Consider the following 17784-nt stretch of genomic DNA (forward strand, 5'->3'; position numbering starts at 1 on the left):
ATACTTATTAGTACTTAGTTACATATTTTAGTAATTATTGAATCATTCGCCTTTAATAAAATTTTTATACTATGATTACCTAAAATAATCGTTTTTCTAAATAGAAATAAAATGTTTTAAAGGTCAAATAATTGTAATTTCTTGGTTCAATAAATGGTCTAAATGTATCATCTAAACAATCATCAAGTGTAGATATAATTTGGCATTTCATTAAATAATGAAAAATGCGATTAGTATGCAGTATTTTTATTTTTTAATGTAACTGATAAAAATGTTAATACACTTCAAAGTAAGATAAAAGAGCTACACTTAAAAACGCAAAAAAAAGTACAAAGTCATTGCTCCATTATTAGAGGAATAATTTATATTAAAATGTTCGGACTTATTTCTTTGCTACATCAATAATATTGTATATATATACCGTATATAAATAACGCAAGCGTTAGCACCTACGCGAGTGTCATTAAAGTTTACCGAACTAGAGATTGTAAACATACATTGGCAACAAACGTTTGTGCCAATAATTGGATACATTATGTGTTAAAATTTGTTACATGTCAATACAAGAGGTCTTGATCAAGGCCGTGAGATTAAAACGGTATTATTCTTCACTTAAGATCGTTTTCACAAACTCCTTTGTGATCGAACCTTTGTTTAATATTATAATAAGGGCAGATCCAAACAGTGAACATCTGGCGACGCGAGCGCAGTGTCATTTGACAAGCAGAGCTTTTGCGCAACGGACTCGACGCGCGTTATATAGGGAGTTGTTTACAGAATCAACATAGATTAATCATCTATGCATATGTCGATTTTTCTTACATTTTAAGCATAGTAGTTGTCGCACGCGGCTTCGCGCGCAACGGACTCGACGCGCGTTATATAGGGAGTTGTTTACAGAATCAACATAGATTAATCATCTATGCATATGTCGATTTTTCTTACATTTTAAGCATACTAGTTGTCGCACGCGGCTTCGCGCGCAACGGACTCGACGCGCGTTATATAGGGAGTTGTTTACAAAATCAACATAGATTAATCATCTATGCATATGTCGATTTTTCTTACATTTTATAGCATACTAGTTGTCGCACGTAGCTTCGCACGAGTTTGAGAGGTTTAGTTGTCATGTGTTAATAAAAAAAGTAGCCTATATCCTTCCTTTTAGTTCAAATTTGGTTAATACCAAATTTAGTTAAATTTGGTTAAGCGGTTTGATAGTAAAAGAGCAACAGACAGACAGACAGAGTCACTTTCACATTTATAATATTAATAATATAATAGTATAGATAATGTAAGCAGAATGTAATAAAATCAATTCTCAACGCCTGTCATCTGACTTAGACAAATTCTAATAGATCTTTGGTAAAGTGTTTAGCAAATATATCAATCTGTTTGGACAAATTGTAACGACTAAATATTAGTCTACGTTTAATGTATCGTACGAAACTTGCATTATAATGTTACACACGTTATTTAGCAAAATAATTTAAACGTCAGTTTTGAAACTATTTACATGATTAGTTATCTAAATGTCGCAAATTCGATACTGACTAGGGTCAATACGGTTATACTACGCTCACAAGCTTTATGCTTAAATCAAATCAAATCAGAGTATACTTCCTTTACATAGGCATTTACGAATTGTCATTTTTTAATTTTAGCACTTTTTTTATAGTCATTTAACAAACTACATTAAGCGATGCTAGAGCGGTTCGGAGAAACATTAAAATTAAAATATCAATTATAAAAAACCTAATTGGAGAAGCGGGTACATAGAAACATTAAATAAAAATTCTTCTAACTTTAAATTTTCAAGCAGGAATTAAGAAAAAAAAATTACATATGTTTAGTATAAAACATCTTATTATAAGTACTTGCATCGATTAGTTACTTTAGGTACTTATGTACTTTAGGTTACTTTAGGTACTTTTAAATTCGTTCGGTATTATTTTAGAACCGTATATTATAATTATTTTTTGTTTGTCTTCTATGTCTGGTAACAACGGTATCGCGCGTGACGGTGACTTCCGGGACGGCCGAGTTCGGAAATTAATGCTGTCACGCTTGGGCCATGCAGTGTCGACTGTATATGTTTATAATATATATTACTTAACGTTAATTTTATTATCAAAACTAAACTATGTAGACGCTATTTTTTTTTACTACATAAAAATAACCTTACTATTTCATTTGAAAATGGGTTCTTTAATGGCTATCACCGTTAAATATTTTTATAACATGTAAATAGTTCCATAAAAAAATCATTAAATTCATAAAATATTAAAAAAAAACTGGAATGTTATGTTATCTCACTTTTTTCATTATTATACATATTATGATTAAATCATAATCATTTAGATTATATAACATTAAAGACGCAGTGCGATTCTGTAAGAACCCACCTTGTATATGACTCGTATAGCCTTAAAAACCGACTTACGGTGATACGCCATTATGATACGGCTATACAATGTATAATTATTATAGTCAATATCGCAAATGCCATTTTGACCTCTTCTATTTATCTTACGCTTGTATTCAACGGAGACTTTTTAATTTCTTACATAATAGCTCAATAATATAATTGCATTTCTAATAAGAACATAATAAAAATTAGCTTATTGACTTGGTTGATCTATTTCTCTAAAAGTAAGTTAGGTTATTTTTTCGACATACGATAAACAAAAATATAATACGGTAACATAATTTCTTACCTTTATTTTCTAATATTAATTTAAAGACAAAAAAAAAACAAGTCATTTATAAGACGTGCCGATGTTTCGCTCGAGTTTGTCGCTTGCTCTATCGCAAAATTCATAAAAAAATCGCTTTAACAGTTTGAACATGTAAGAGTAACATATAGACAGAAAAACAGTTACTTCCAAGTTTCTAACATTATTATAGAAATATAACAATAAACCGAACTGCACAATAAACAGAAGCTGCAGCGCTTTGTTCGTTATAGAAACATTTGTATGGTTCATTACAAAGGGTTCAGCATTTTTCATTGTTTAGGTTACACCTTTGGAGTAACACTGAGATCAAAGATTATTTTGCTTTACGATACTGATGATATAGCTATCGTAAAAGATCGAACAGTGACTTAAATCAGGCTTGGATATTTATAGAACGACCGGCTAAGTGAACTAGGTACCTACTCTTATTTTCACCTCGCTCTTGTTGAGTTCCAAAGTGGTCCATAATTAATCGAGTGTTTTTGGAATTCTATTTTTAAAATTTTATATTATCTGTGAATTAATTAAAATGTTCGTTGCCAATACTATTAACGTATATAATTATTCATGGAAATGGAGATTTAAATGACTTGGTGGTAGGGCTTTGTGCTAGCCCGTCTGGGTAGGTACCACCCACTCATCAGTTATTCTTTCGCCAAATAACAGTACTCAGTATTGTTGTGTTTCAGTTTAAAAGGTGATTGAGTATAACTACAGGCACAAGAGACATAACATCTTAGTTCCCAAGGTTGGTGGAACATTGACGATGTAAAGAATAGTTAATATTTCTTACAGCATCATTGTCTATGGGTGATGGTGGCCACTTACCATCAGGTGGCCCATATGCTCGTCCGCCAACCTATACCATAAAAAAAATCATCATTTCCACAACAATCACCATAACGAAATCACAATGGATTGGTTCTTACAGATGTTTTCATCTTAAATAAGGTTTTAATGCTATCCTCTATGTTGCAACTTGCCTCTAGATAGTATTACAGACAACGCGATTGTAAATCCTATAATTTACGAAACAAATTTAAAGGGGCATCGCAACGCATGTCTTGTCTAGCACTTTATAAAAACACTTGTGAAACTTGCACATCAATTCTATTGTTACCGTTATCATATGCTTATCAGTGACGCTTTAGTCACGTCAAAAGTCAGTCAGACAAAACAGTTGCATAGGACAAGTTTTAAATGTACATACGTTACATACATTAGTCCTTTTTCCAAATGATATTATGATGTAAACTATAATATATAAAGTTTCAATTTTTCTAGTACACGCGGATATGTATGTATTTTGTTTTTCCTAACTCTCGTAGTCACACATCGTCTAAGCGCAATTTCCTATCAACTTCTAACATTAAAATTAAAATAAGCAATACTCCTTCGGGCTAAAAGCAATGATATTTTTGAAATTAAAATGTATCTTTGTTATAAATTCGAAAAGCATTAGTAACATACCTATACTGATATTACTATTTTTACTGAAAGTCAAATAATAATTTCTCATATTCGGGTAACCACAAACACAGAGAGGGACCGGCAAAAGGAAGTCAGATTATATTTGTTGATTCTGGTGTTCATTCGCTGAATATACTTCTTGTGCCTAAAACAACCTGAGAAAATGTGCATATTTTCGATGAAATTCTTCTACATGTATATTAGAAGAACAGCGTAACTGATAAAACTCCAAAATATTTCCTAAAGAGAAGTTACCCAACATATAGTAGTATACCCAACAACGATAATGTCTCACCATTATCGAATTGTTATGTAAAATACATACCTTCGTACTTCTGGTGATGTTGGTAGACTTCTAGATTTTCTACTCTTGCTGTTTTGACGGGCATGGCCCTGGCCAGAATTCGTGTTACCCATGATTGCAATAACTTTCCACAAACTTTACTTCATTCCGCTAAACTATACATTGTAACATCCTTTCTCGCCATTATCAATAAAAGAGATGGTATTGATGGTTATTTTAATCTTTCTTTTTGTTAAAAGAAACATGACAAATTAAATCAGATAATCGATAATACATTCCAACGTAACGAGGCGGCACTTTACTCTTCTTGTTGCAGATTTAATTACGCGTCGTGAAAGAATTAATTGTCGTTATTGTAAAGTTTTTCGCGTTAAATGATTTTCAATAATATAAAGAAGTAATATTTGTATCGGTTGCAATTAAAAATTAAAGTCGTAAATAAAAATGTTAACTTATTTGTGTTGTTTTGTTAGGATGAGCAGAATAAAATCTTATTAAACCTCTTTACGAAGCTATACACTAGTCAAAAATCACATTTAAAACACTCACGCTCATTTCTCACTCATACTCACTTTACCGATATTGATTGTTTAATTCGATATATCGAATATCTCCATAATAAGTACAGTCAATATGATATTATTTATTAATTTTCGATTTAGATTCAAGTATCGAAGTGAATTATGTAAATAAGGTCCGATACAAATAAAAATTAAAATTTAAAATTGGAATTTGGAATTTAATTCACATTTTTAATAAAGGTACATTTCGTATAAGGCTGTTTGCATTTATAATGCATATTTACTTATTATGCGGTTGTACATTTGAAGTTAAAATTTTAGGCACGTTTCCAGCCCATTCACTACATAGTCGAACTTAGCAGACCCCACAAATGCCATCGTTAGCCATCGAATCGAGCGTCATTGGAATTTCAAAGGTCAAAATGGTTGAGACGCGGCGAACCTAAGTACCTATCAAGAGTAACTAGACATATTTTGAATGCCATTACATCAATATACGAGCATGAGGGCGATTTATTCAAGAAACTCGTTTAATACACACCTAAATACATCCTGACATCATACATTCATCCATACATTCATGTTTTACATACAAAAGCTGCATAATTAATGTGTGATTTTTATTCTTTAATATGACATCATTTTTTGCGATTATGACATACATTTCAAATTAGTAGAGATTACCAGATACAACATTCGATAAAATTATTTAGAATGAAATTTGTTTTATTATTATATATTATGTAATTCATACTTTTAGTGAAATTAAAATTTTTTTAAAATATAATGCATTTGAGTTCAATAAAATTATTATTTTAAAGTCAGTTATAGCAGGAAACATTCTTATGATAACACTTGGGACATATCTGTAACTCTGCAAGGATCGAACCCTGTACAGTAGACAAAAATAGAAAGAGATCAGTGCACTAACCAGAAAAATAAAGTCTCAGATTATATAAGCTGTAATAATAAATAAAGACATATTAATTCTTGATACAATTCTTGATTAATAATTTTGTGTAATATCCTTTAACAATAGCGAGGAACATTGATACTAAGGGCACACACAAAAAGCTAATTACGGTGTCGCAGACAGCACAGTTCACTGACCTTTCAGTAACACGATACACCATAAAATTAATATTGAAAGAAGCTCCAATTTGCACTAAATAGCTGTAGCATTACAACCACTTATATTATTTTGGTTCCAAATTAAAACTAAATCGCTGCAGCGAACGCTAAAATTACAAAACTCGTTCTCGATGTATTAAATTGTAATGTCACGATGTGTAAAAAAACTTAAAACATTACTAAGTTTGTAATCGACTTCCTCTGTTCCGCGTATAAACAATTGTCAATATGGACATTATTAAATCTATTTAAGGATTACATTTCAAGTAACAAAATGGGTCAAAAGACCCCTGACCGTCTTTCTAGTGTTAATAAAGCGTTTTGTTTTTAGTTTGTATTGCATTATTTTATACTAACTCGTTAATCAAGACACAAAAATGTCTTGCATTATCATAAATAGCAACGTATGAAACAATTTTATAAAACAAAAAACGTTTTTACATTTTTAAACTTTACACTAAGACGTAAAACTGATACTAACACAGTACATTTATAATGAATCTTTCTGTCTGATCATTATTTATTTATAATTAATAATAAATACTATACCTACGTTAAGTAACTGTAAGTCTTTACATATATTATTGTGAATCTAAAACGATTATTGCAGAGCAAAACAAATTTTAATTTTAATGTGAAAATGAATTAAAATGCATTGGAATAAGAAGGGCGCGGTTATAGTGCATTATTGAAATTATCATGGCGGCGCATTCGAGCGCTGCTCAATGGAGTGTGTATGGACTATGGACGTAATCTAAGCTCAAGCTCCATGAACATTGTTTGGATTCGAACGATGCTGATATTTTCTAGAATTTACCGTAAACCGAGTAAATAGATTTGACGACCTCCGTGGTCGAGTGGTGTGTACACCGGCTTTCATGAGTACGCCACTCTGAGGTCCCGGGTTCGATTCCCGGCCGAGTCGATGTAGATTACCATTAGTTTTCTATGTTGTCTTGGGTCTGGGTGCTTGTGGTACCGTCGTTAGTTCTGATTTCCATAACACAAGTGCTTCAGCTACTTACATTGGGATCAGAGTAATGTATGTGATGTTGTCTCATATTTATTTATTTATTTGTGCAATATACATATATGTGGTTTGTGTAATATATAATACATTTTTACGGAAGTGTTTTAAGGTAGGAGCAGTAAATTCAAAAGCGTTTCGAACAATTCGCATTGTTAATTGAAGTTCAAGTTTAAACGAGTTTGTTGTTAAAGCAACAATAAATATTCAACAATAATATTTTATCATTCGTAAAATATGCTCAATTTATCCTGATAGTTTAATATAAAATATAATTGTATTATTAAATCCGTTCGATCGCTGTTGGGTGATCAATGGCCGAGTTTATTGTGTCATAAAATAATATAATCGTACACTGGGGACGTAAAACGTGATTGTATGATCGAAATTACAAAATTTACAGCTATTGTTTGCTTTTGTGGGTCATTTAAATAACATTGACTGATATATATGTATATAGAAAATATAAAAAATTACATAAAAAAAAATCTGCAATAGGAAATAGTAATAGGAAAAAAGAATCGATATTTCTGTGAAAATCGATTATATTTTTAATACAGTATGGTTCTCAGTCTCGATAGCGACAGATGTTGAAATAATCGATTTAAAAAAATAATTGGACACAATTTTAAACAATTGTTTCACGTGATCGCGTCTCAATATGCCCTTTGTTACACCGTTTATATTCATTTTTATAGATTAAGGATGCGCAACGGCAAAGGGGTCTGAAGGTAAGTCACCACTGTCCATAGACAAATAAACAGTAATTATTTCTTAGAATATTTATTGTTAAGAATAATTCTGGCGTATTAGCGCCACCAATCCAAGAAGCTAAGATGTTATGTATTGTGCTTGCCTGTATTTTAATTAATTTGATGAGCCCCGGCGTTTTTCATTTTGACACTCAATAAATTATGAACAATTTTTTAACAATATGTAAAATATAGATTTTTCTGTATTTCAACGCTGAGTCTACTGAATGAACAATAAGAGGAAACTTAAGCGGTGATACTTTCAAGAGGAATTGCGATAAGTGAACGAGGTATATAAGTCTAAATAATTCATGAGCTTCACTTCTAAGCTCGAACATCTAAACCTACTCTTATGTAAGTGTGTTCAAGCGATGACAATGGCTGAATTTTTTAAAGGCCGACTTTCGTGAGATGTTTCGGATATTTTTTCGAGAATCATTATTTACTTAGTGGTTTTAAAGAAAACTTTAGTGATGTCAGTTTTTAAACATGTTGATTCGGAAATGAGATGTGGATTTTGCGGTTAACACGTTTCTGTAGATATGTAAGGAAGATAAGTTTAGTCACTATTTTTATGCTCCGATTTTGTTTTAATTTTCGATCCTGAGCGATATTGAAATAGATGACAAACCTCCTTTCAATGAATAAGATTTCTGTTCATTCTAAGAACAATGATGATCCAGTGGTTAGAAAATCTGAATGTCAACTGATGATTCTGAGTTTAAACCCAGGTAAACATCACTGAATTTTAATGTGCTTAATTTGGACATTATAATAATGAATCTTGTGCTCATGTTTAAGAATATCGTTGGCACATCTATGTACGGTTACTTTTGTTCGTTCCAAATAGTTAATAAAAAAGTTTTCATTCAGCTTAAATCCTATTTCACAAGAATTTGCCTCAACTGACGTTTGTATTGCTTCTTAAAACGTTAGCTTTCTGACAGAGAATAGCTATTCGTAGAATACAACGCCGACAACACCCAGTGTATCACGACCTCATCGATTGTTCTTTTAATATGACCTTTATTTCAAAAACATTAAAGACTATAATATTTATTGAACATAAATTTATGGCCGATTTGTTTTGTCGAATTACGTTTTACTAAAACTTTATTTAGTTCATGTAAAACGTTCAACGTGAGGTTTATTTTAAGTATGACGAATGATAAAAGTGATCGCTTCAAAGTAAACATTCGTTAAAGAAATAATGAATCTCGTCTTATAAAAACTAATAATTCTATGTTAATGACAGCTTACGAGTTCTACTTTCGGTTTTAAAAATGAGTTTATTTGGATAAAAAAAAAGTACTAAAACACTTCAAAGTGTAAATATTTACTAAGTTTAAAAGTACGGATGCGTAATTCATATTTATTGCACCATTTATACTAACAATAGCCAGTGTTTTCGCTGAAACCAATAAGTCCAAGGTAAATGTTCGGACGACAGATTTAGTACGCTCAAGTCCATTTACTCGACAGCAAGTTATCCAATGAAGCGCTTTAAAGCGTACGAGTTTAGTAATTCATCTTATTTGTAGACATTCCAGCGTCTTAAGATACAAGTTCAATCGTCGATTATTATAATTTAAATTAATGCAGCCATACGCGACTCGAATGTCTTACTAATTATTGGATTGGAGATTTAACATTATTATTATGATTGGTTAATACTCGCGTTTAATATATTGATTCACAGAAATATAATCTGAATTAATTGATGGTACCAAATATTTTATTCTAAGATGAAGAACATTCGACATGGTATTCAGTCAAAGACACTGCCTCCAACCGTTACGATCTAAGCTATTTTGGTTTATGTCAATCAATCGAAATCAGAACGATCTCAAATTAAATAAGCCCTAATAAGCTATAAGCTCTATAAGCTAACCGGTATGGAATGAAGTCCTACATCTATATTAAGTAAGTAACTTATTATTTTACCGATCAGAACAGGAAATTATGTTACTGATTTTTGACATAACCTTTAGCCACTAGTGGGATTTGTAATTTTATAATGAAACAAATATTATATAAATTGTTATGTATGTAATGCATCACAACCTTAATGGAATAGTAAACGTAAACGTTAATTCGTTTCCACATAATCTTAGAAGTTATATTTGTATGCAATGATACCATATGTTAATACCAAGGGAGAGAATAATAATTAATATATTATATAGCATATCTCTGACGTCACATAAATACCTAAAAGTTATAAACAAATGTCAAAAATGCTTTATACATTTATACATTACACATTTTATGTATCGAAAGGATCGACTTCGAATATTTTTATTCAGTACATTTATTTCTTAAAAGGAAAAATCAACATCAAATAATCTTGTTTAATATATAAAGATATATAGCATGAGATAATCAGTGGTAGGAAGGTTTAATACGAGATGTTGTCGATATCATAGATATATTTTAAATGGCATGTTCAGATCATAAATTTAAATGTCGTGCGCGTGTTCAGTGTTCTTGTGTCATTCCGGGTACAGGATAATGTGACATTCACTTACTCATAAATGCTTTTGAAAGTATAATGCACTTATTTCTCAAGTACTTCGCTAAGTTCTCCTCATACTGATACTACGACGGGACTATATAAAACTGTAAGAAACTTTTATATAAGGTTAAACTTTATATTTTAAATATTTGAATTTAGAATGTTTTAATTTTAAATCTTTACTTTTAAAAATAAATATGAACGCAGAACCAAAGCTATTTAGCCCAAAAAGGATAAATTTTGAACGTCGAATTATTTTATCAAGTGACATTTTTTTTGGAAAAATCATCTTTATTGGGAGAATTTGGTATCTTTTTACGAATTTTTAATTATACATTTAAGCATTAGAATTAAATATATTTTATGCGTCTTGCAATTGGAAAATGCTAAGATTGAGACAATTTACATACAATACAACGCGTTGTATAATATGATTGTGATATTGAATACAAATACCCGAGATCCCGTAAATACTGGAAGTCCACGCAATTGGTTTATAAAGTTACCGAGACGTATTAGGGCACTGGCTTTGTATTCTGCTCAAAGTATATAATGCATGCGAATAAGCGTAACAGAAACTAATGCATTTGAATGAATATATAAAGCTGAGTTCACATAAATGCGACAAATCATTACATAATATTGTATCAAGATTTTAACCAGATTTTCATTCTTTAGGCTTAAAAAGGAGATCGCAATTTTAAGTGTAATTGTTTTTAATTTGACTTAAACTTAGTAGTGTGCCGAGATGGCTCAGTGGTTAGAACGCGTGCATCTTAACCAATGATTTTGGGTTCAATCCCAGAGAAGCACCACTATATATATATGTGCTTAATTTGTGTTTATAATTCATCTCGTGCTCGGCGGTGAAAGAAAACAAAGTGAGGAAACCTATTTGTGTCTAATTTCATCGAAATTCTGCCACATGTACATTCCACCAACCCGCATTGGAACAGCGTTGTGGTATATGTTCCAAATCCTCTCTTTAATGGGAGAGGGAGGCCTTAGCTCAGCAATGGGAAATTTACAGGCTTTTTACTTTACTTAGTTAGTAGTGTGATAATTGATGAATGTTTGGTGAAAAACTCGGGCATATTACCTAGATTAAACAAACTGCAGTAGGACTGAGGAAAAACATATAAGGCTTTATACAGATGACCATCATTGCAGAATATAAAACATTTGTTGTTAATATGTTTAACATTAAGAATCGAGAGAGAGAGAGAGAGAGAGTGGTTAGAACACCTGAATCTTGTGTGGGTTGAAAATAACGATTGCGGATTCAAACCCTAAGCTAGTATCATTGCAATTTCATGTGATTAAATTGTGTTTATTATCTTGTAATCGAAGCGAAGGAAATAATCTTTGACGTGTATATCATGCAATCTACATTGGAACAGACTGGTAAAATAAGTTTCCAACTCATTCTTCAAATGAAGAGGAGGCCTGAGCTCCATAGTCGGACATTTACAGATATTCCAGTGTTAATTGAGATAAGTATTAAAAAAAACGATATATTTTATTTTATTAAAAACGTAATAAATGAACAAAAAAATCTTCAATAATCTACGCTCGAGTTCTACGGTGCGCTTCGAGTAACCTTTTCCAGAATACTTCGCCGGCTCAGACGGTGTTGGATGTTAAACATTTAAACTATTAAATATAACGATGTTGCAAAGAGAGAAATTAATGTCGAATTAAAACTCACACATACAAACACTTAAAATAAAAATTTGTTTGTGTGCTACACATAGATAATTAATATTTATACAACAACAAGAACAACAGCCTGTAAATTCCCACTACTGAGCTAAAAGCCTCCTCTCCCTTTGAGGAGAAGGTTTGGAACATATTCCACCACGCTGTTCCAATGTGGGTTGGTGGAATACACATGTGGCAGAATATCTATGAAATTTGTCACATGCAGTTTTCCTCATGATTTTTCCTTCACCGCTGAGCACGAGATGAATTATAAAGACAAATTAAGCACATGAATCAGCGGTGCTTGCCCAGGCAAACTCAGCTTGAGCCCGAAATCATCGGTTAAGATGCATGCGTTCTAACCACTGGGCTATCTCGACTCCAACTAATATATATAAAACACTCTAATTGTTTCGATAGATGATTCAACAAATACTGAAAAGATTGTTCACATAGGAGCAGATTAATTAAGCTCATACAATGCCCGGCCATAAACAGGGTGGCGTTCACAGAGGGTGTAGCAGAGAGGGATACGCGCAGATGTGGGTTGTAAATAGTAAGAGATTGGCGGTTTTATTCTTTTTTTATAAGAGATTCTTTTACCATTATCTGGATTCCGATTCAATGGAGGATGTATGTAAGTAAGTACACGTTTATATTATATATTAATAATTGTCTACAGGTCTGCAAATAGACCCGATCGAAACCTATCTACATTTATAGATCGTTAAAATTCGTATAATTGAGATATTTCAATATTAAATCCATAAAATTAAACGACATGACAGTTAAACGGGCGTGCATGTTTGACGTTTACGGTTGCGTTCCAAATAATACCTAATTTCTTGCAGGATACGGAAGACTCGGTGGAATCTTATCCAAATTAAATCAACAATCAAACGCAAACCGCAAACCGCAAACCAAAATATATGTGTTATATGAAAGATAAACCGCATTTATTTAGTTTTATCTAGATAATAAATTCGATCAGCAAATTCATCATCTTTAACAATGTTTATTTTGATAAGATTTCCAAAAGTAAGGGTACTCGAGATATGTTTACATTTTTTCATGTTCCAAAACTAAACCAGACATATTTTCACCAATATATAGGTATTTTAACCATTACTTACATAGCCATGAAAAAAGGGTGTGCCTGTAAATTCAAACTTTAATTCAGTATTATTCGATCTTTAGAGAATTTAATGTAAGATTTATCACACTAACACCTACTCTATATCATTTCAAAGCAAAAATGCTGTTTGAAAAGTTTTAATAAAATAAATAATTACTTAAGATATAATAAACGTATTTGATAACAAAATTTAACGAAATAAGATAAACTTGCAAGAGAAGAATATAATGAAATATTCGCTTTTAACTTAGACCGTGAATTACATAGCAAAATCTACTTTCATTATCCGAGTCCGCTAATGTTATAAAGTCTATTGTGTGAAATTCCAACGGCGAAAAATCTCCGACGGTCATTGTGTAAAATTTTCTTTACAATATTATATTATCCTTTTTATAAATCACCTGTACGCAAGTGTTCATTACGTATTATATTTTTTTGTAAGATATTCTTCGTCTTTTTTAAGGAAGGAACGATAACTGTCAAAATCATCATTCGAATAACACGATAGTGACAAATAAATGTATAGTACGACACAACTTAGATCGTAGCATCGGCAAAATTCGTAAAACCGATCACATCTGAATTGAATACGCGATCCCAAATTAGCGATAATTATTTCTCATGCGAATATGATCTTTGCAAAAACGAAATAACTTGTTATATCATATGACCTAATATACTCGTCAATTTGACACGTCGATTTACATGCACTTGCTTTCCCTGACGCGAGAATCTATAGCGACGAATAGCGTCGAATGGCGCGATAGGGAGCTATGGGTTGTGTAAATCGGCAGTAATCGGTTTTATTTTTATACCATTGCATTTTCCGATGCTACATCTAATTTCTGTCGTACTATACCTGGTACGAAAAAAATGTAAAACTACCAGTAGTCGCCCGCGGATACGCTCGCGTTTTAGGCTTGGTTGTCATGTGTTAGGCAAACAGAGTCTAAGTTCTTTCTTGAAGTTCATGTTGCAGAAGACGTGAAAGACCGACAAACAGACAGAGTAACATCACATTTATAATACTAATAAATATAATGAATATTGATATATTTTACTTCTGTACACAGTAGAATTTAAATGAAAACGAACAAATATATATTTGTATAGTAGATTGTATTGTAGCACCAATAGTGTGAAATTGCAGCTCAATGGATCGGATAGAACTGGTTTTATATTCGTTGCAAAATTTCACCCACACAGTCTAAGAATTGAAGTTAAATTAAAATTTTATACGTAATAGAATAGAATATTCAATAACAGATAGATATAGTATAATTGAAATTACGTTTCTTTGTTTGCAGACGTAACGCAGAAGAGCAGTGTATCGTACTGGTTTGTCGACTTTGTTTTTTTTTTTGACAGGACATAATTGGTCGATAGCTTGAATACGCTGTGACATACGTTACAAATACGTGAAAATATGGCGTTTTGAATTTCGACGAAGCTTGTATAACGTTGGTGGTAGGGCTTTGTGCAAGCCCGTCTGGGTAGGTACCACCCACTCATCAGTTATTAACAATACTTAGTATTGTTGTGTTCCGGTTTGAAGGGTGAGTGAGCCAGTGTAAGTACAGGCACAAGGGACATAACATCTTAGTTCACAAGGTTGGTGGCACATTGACGATGTAAGGTAATATATCGTACAGCGTCATTGTCTATGGGTGATGGTGACCACTTTCCATCAGGTGGCTCATATGCTCGTCCGCCAACCTAAAGAATAAAAAAAAAAAACATTGGAAGTAAAATTAAAGTTTGTATGAGTAAGTAGTCAAAATGAATCGTATTGTCTTTTAAACAAAGTTAAATTAATCAAGCAAAAAAAAGAGGATTTACCATCTATATTGCGGCTATTAGTAAATCTCATGGAGTACTTTATTCTATGGTTTGTTTATCTTTATTCGGTCTTCGATCTAAATATGATGCTGTGTTGCGCTTTTCAATACAACGGCTCACTCACTCGGAAAACAGTAATACAAAGCTGACAACCTCCGTGGTCGAGTGGTGTGAAAACAAAAACACCGGTTTTCATGGGTACGCCACTCCGAGGTCCCGGGTTCGATTCCCAGCAGAGTCAATATAAATTATCATTAGTTTTCTATGTTGACTCGGGTTTGCGTTTTTGTGGTTCCGTCTTTACTTCTGAATTTCCATAACACTTACATTAGGATCAGAGTAATGTATGTGATGTGTATGAATAGGTGGTGGTTTAGTGGGCATCCGCCCACTCACTAATAAACTCACATAACTCACAAACGATTGCAGAAACCACTAATCTATAAATAAATAATCTTGTTATACCGGTGTTTCGTAAACTTATTTACTTAAGAATTTAATTAGTATTCGAAAAACAAACACTGTAAATAATCTGCTAAACTAATTTATGTCTTATCCCAAACATTGTTCATATATTTCAATTAAGTTCAGCAGACCATTCACCTGCGGGTGTGACTGTAGGAATGTAGACTCACGACGTTAATTCAGATTTATCACACGGTAAAGGGGAGACCCTTTACGATTTTTGCCATTCAAGACGAATTTATTCAAGGTATCTTATTAGATTACGAATCTCAAGATAGATGACCGATCGAATTACTATAAGAAAGAAAAATGGTGCAATATTTTATAAGATCATTACCGAGATGAATCGGATAAAATATTATACTGTAAAAGTTTGACACTCGCTAAATTTATACACGACTATTTCAAGTGAATTAGTTACCAAAGAGTCGGTATATGTCACATTATTATTAAAAAAAAAAGAATTAATTATATGTTTTATAAATGTCAAACAAGTGTCACGTCGAATGAGATATTTCTAAATGGATAAAGCTATGTCCACATACGCCGAAAACAAAATACATACGGAAAAGTGTCAAATATTATTTTCGTTCTCTTTTGTTTTTGACATTTAATGCCTGGTATTGTAATAACACAAATCCGCAACATTTATAACAGTTATAACAAATTGTAACTGATTCTTTTAGTGGTTAAAATGTTATAATAAAATTATTTATTTATCCAACTCTTTGTGAAGCGTTTTAATAAATATTCCACAGAGTTAATGTCAGAGGTGTTTTATGTAGATTAAAGCGTGGTTGCGATGTTTCAACCCAGTTTTTTTTTTGTCATTTGCAAGTTTAAATACTACAATCGTTCGTAAAAATCTTTGTAATACCTATTTTATTGTGATATTTTTTACGAAAAAGATTATTAGAAATATAATTTTATCCAATAGTTTTAAAATAGCTTGCAATCTTAAAAATTTATTACACGAACGAGTTATTTTACTGAAATGTGGAAAGAACTTAACTTATTAGTATTTTGTAGTAATAATGTAAACAATAAAGAGAAATAGACACACTCTCCTTATGTTATATAAATGGTGGTTTTAGTACAAGGCGCCTGCAGTTAATTTTTTTTTTAAATTACAAAAATAGAGAAAGATATACAGAATAATCATATATTGAGCGAGTCAAACGTTACATTATGAAACGTTTCTGACGCTGCTTTATTCAATAAAATCATGTATAAGTAGTGTTTTGTGTTAATTCATAGACGTATTTCGAAGTACATTTGAAATATTTTTTTATAGCAAAAATACATTCTAATTAACAGAAATTGTCATTATTAATAGTGTACGTATTATATTACCGAAATGTAGCCCGATCTTTACCAGAATGGTATTTATCGATTATTTCGTGTGAACTATTGTTCTCTACGAGGGTACAGAATCCTTAGGGTGGCGCCCCCATAACCTCCCCCAGTAAAACGAAACTAGCAACAGCACAAATTTAACTTTTTTGTTCCACTACGGTTTTAAGCTGTCATAAACATTTCATGTGTGACGATAAAAAGAAGCGTGTGGCTCGCTCAAGAAATATTCTATAGAAATGAACGTGGCAAACCGCCCGTATTTATACGTTTACCGACAACAAACTTGGCGTGTTTCCCACTTTATAATAATTTGATATCAATTCTTTGTTGTTCAAGATCATTGATAACACTATAGGAAGTTCATATACATCAAATAGAAAAATTCATATGGATTTAAAATTTGTAAACATTTTTAAAATAAGAAATAAATTAACGATTGATTTAAACTATCATGCACTTTAACAATGCATATCACATTAGGCGGTAAACCCGCCCTTTCTTCGGACGGGAGAAATTTATTAGTAAATAAAATGTGTGATATAATAATAATTTATACTTAACGACACTCAGGAGTATTGTTGCTTTGTACCCGTGCAAACATTTTTAGAATTGAACCATTAGTTCCTATACAAATATTAGTACTAATCTTTGCAATATAAGTATTGATTTTTATGAAAATATAACAGACATTTTTAACTTTGCCGTTTGATAATATCAAATCATTTGTAAAAAAATACATCGGTAAAGAACGAATATCATTCAATACAGAGTACAAAAAAGCGTGGAATGAATACTTGTTGACTTCCAGGCATGATATATTACGTACATAA

The 17784-nt window shown here is 31.7% G+C and overlaps 1 protein-coding gene across 6 annotated transcripts in view; it reads right to left on the bottom strand.

Annotated features, from left to right (window-relative positions):
• The window catches only part of LOC124537084 (protein sickie), a 230553-nt gene that overhangs the window by 76410 nt on the left and 136359 nt on the right, over nucleotides 1-17784 (bottom strand). Inside the window, exon 1 of one of the 6 annotated variants that reach the window (XM_047113835.1) lies at nucleotides 4534-4661. The exons of the other annotated variants lie outside the window; for them this stretch is intronic. Within the exon in view, the coding sequence (XP_046969791.1) occupies nucleotides 4534-4625 (92 nt within the window). The 5' untranslated portion in view covers nucleotides 4626-4661. Of the gene's footprint in view, nucleotides 1-4533; nucleotides 4662-17784 lie in introns of those variants that run through there. 6 annotated transcript variants of the gene reach the window in all.

The sequence above is a fragment of the Vanessa cardui genome, chromosome 2, assembly GCF_905220365.1.
Source record: "Vanessa cardui chromosome 2, ilVanCard2.1, whole genome shotgun sequence".
NCBI classification, from domain to species: domain Eukaryota; kingdom Metazoa; phylum Arthropoda; class Insecta; order Lepidoptera; family Nymphalidae; genus Vanessa; species Vanessa cardui.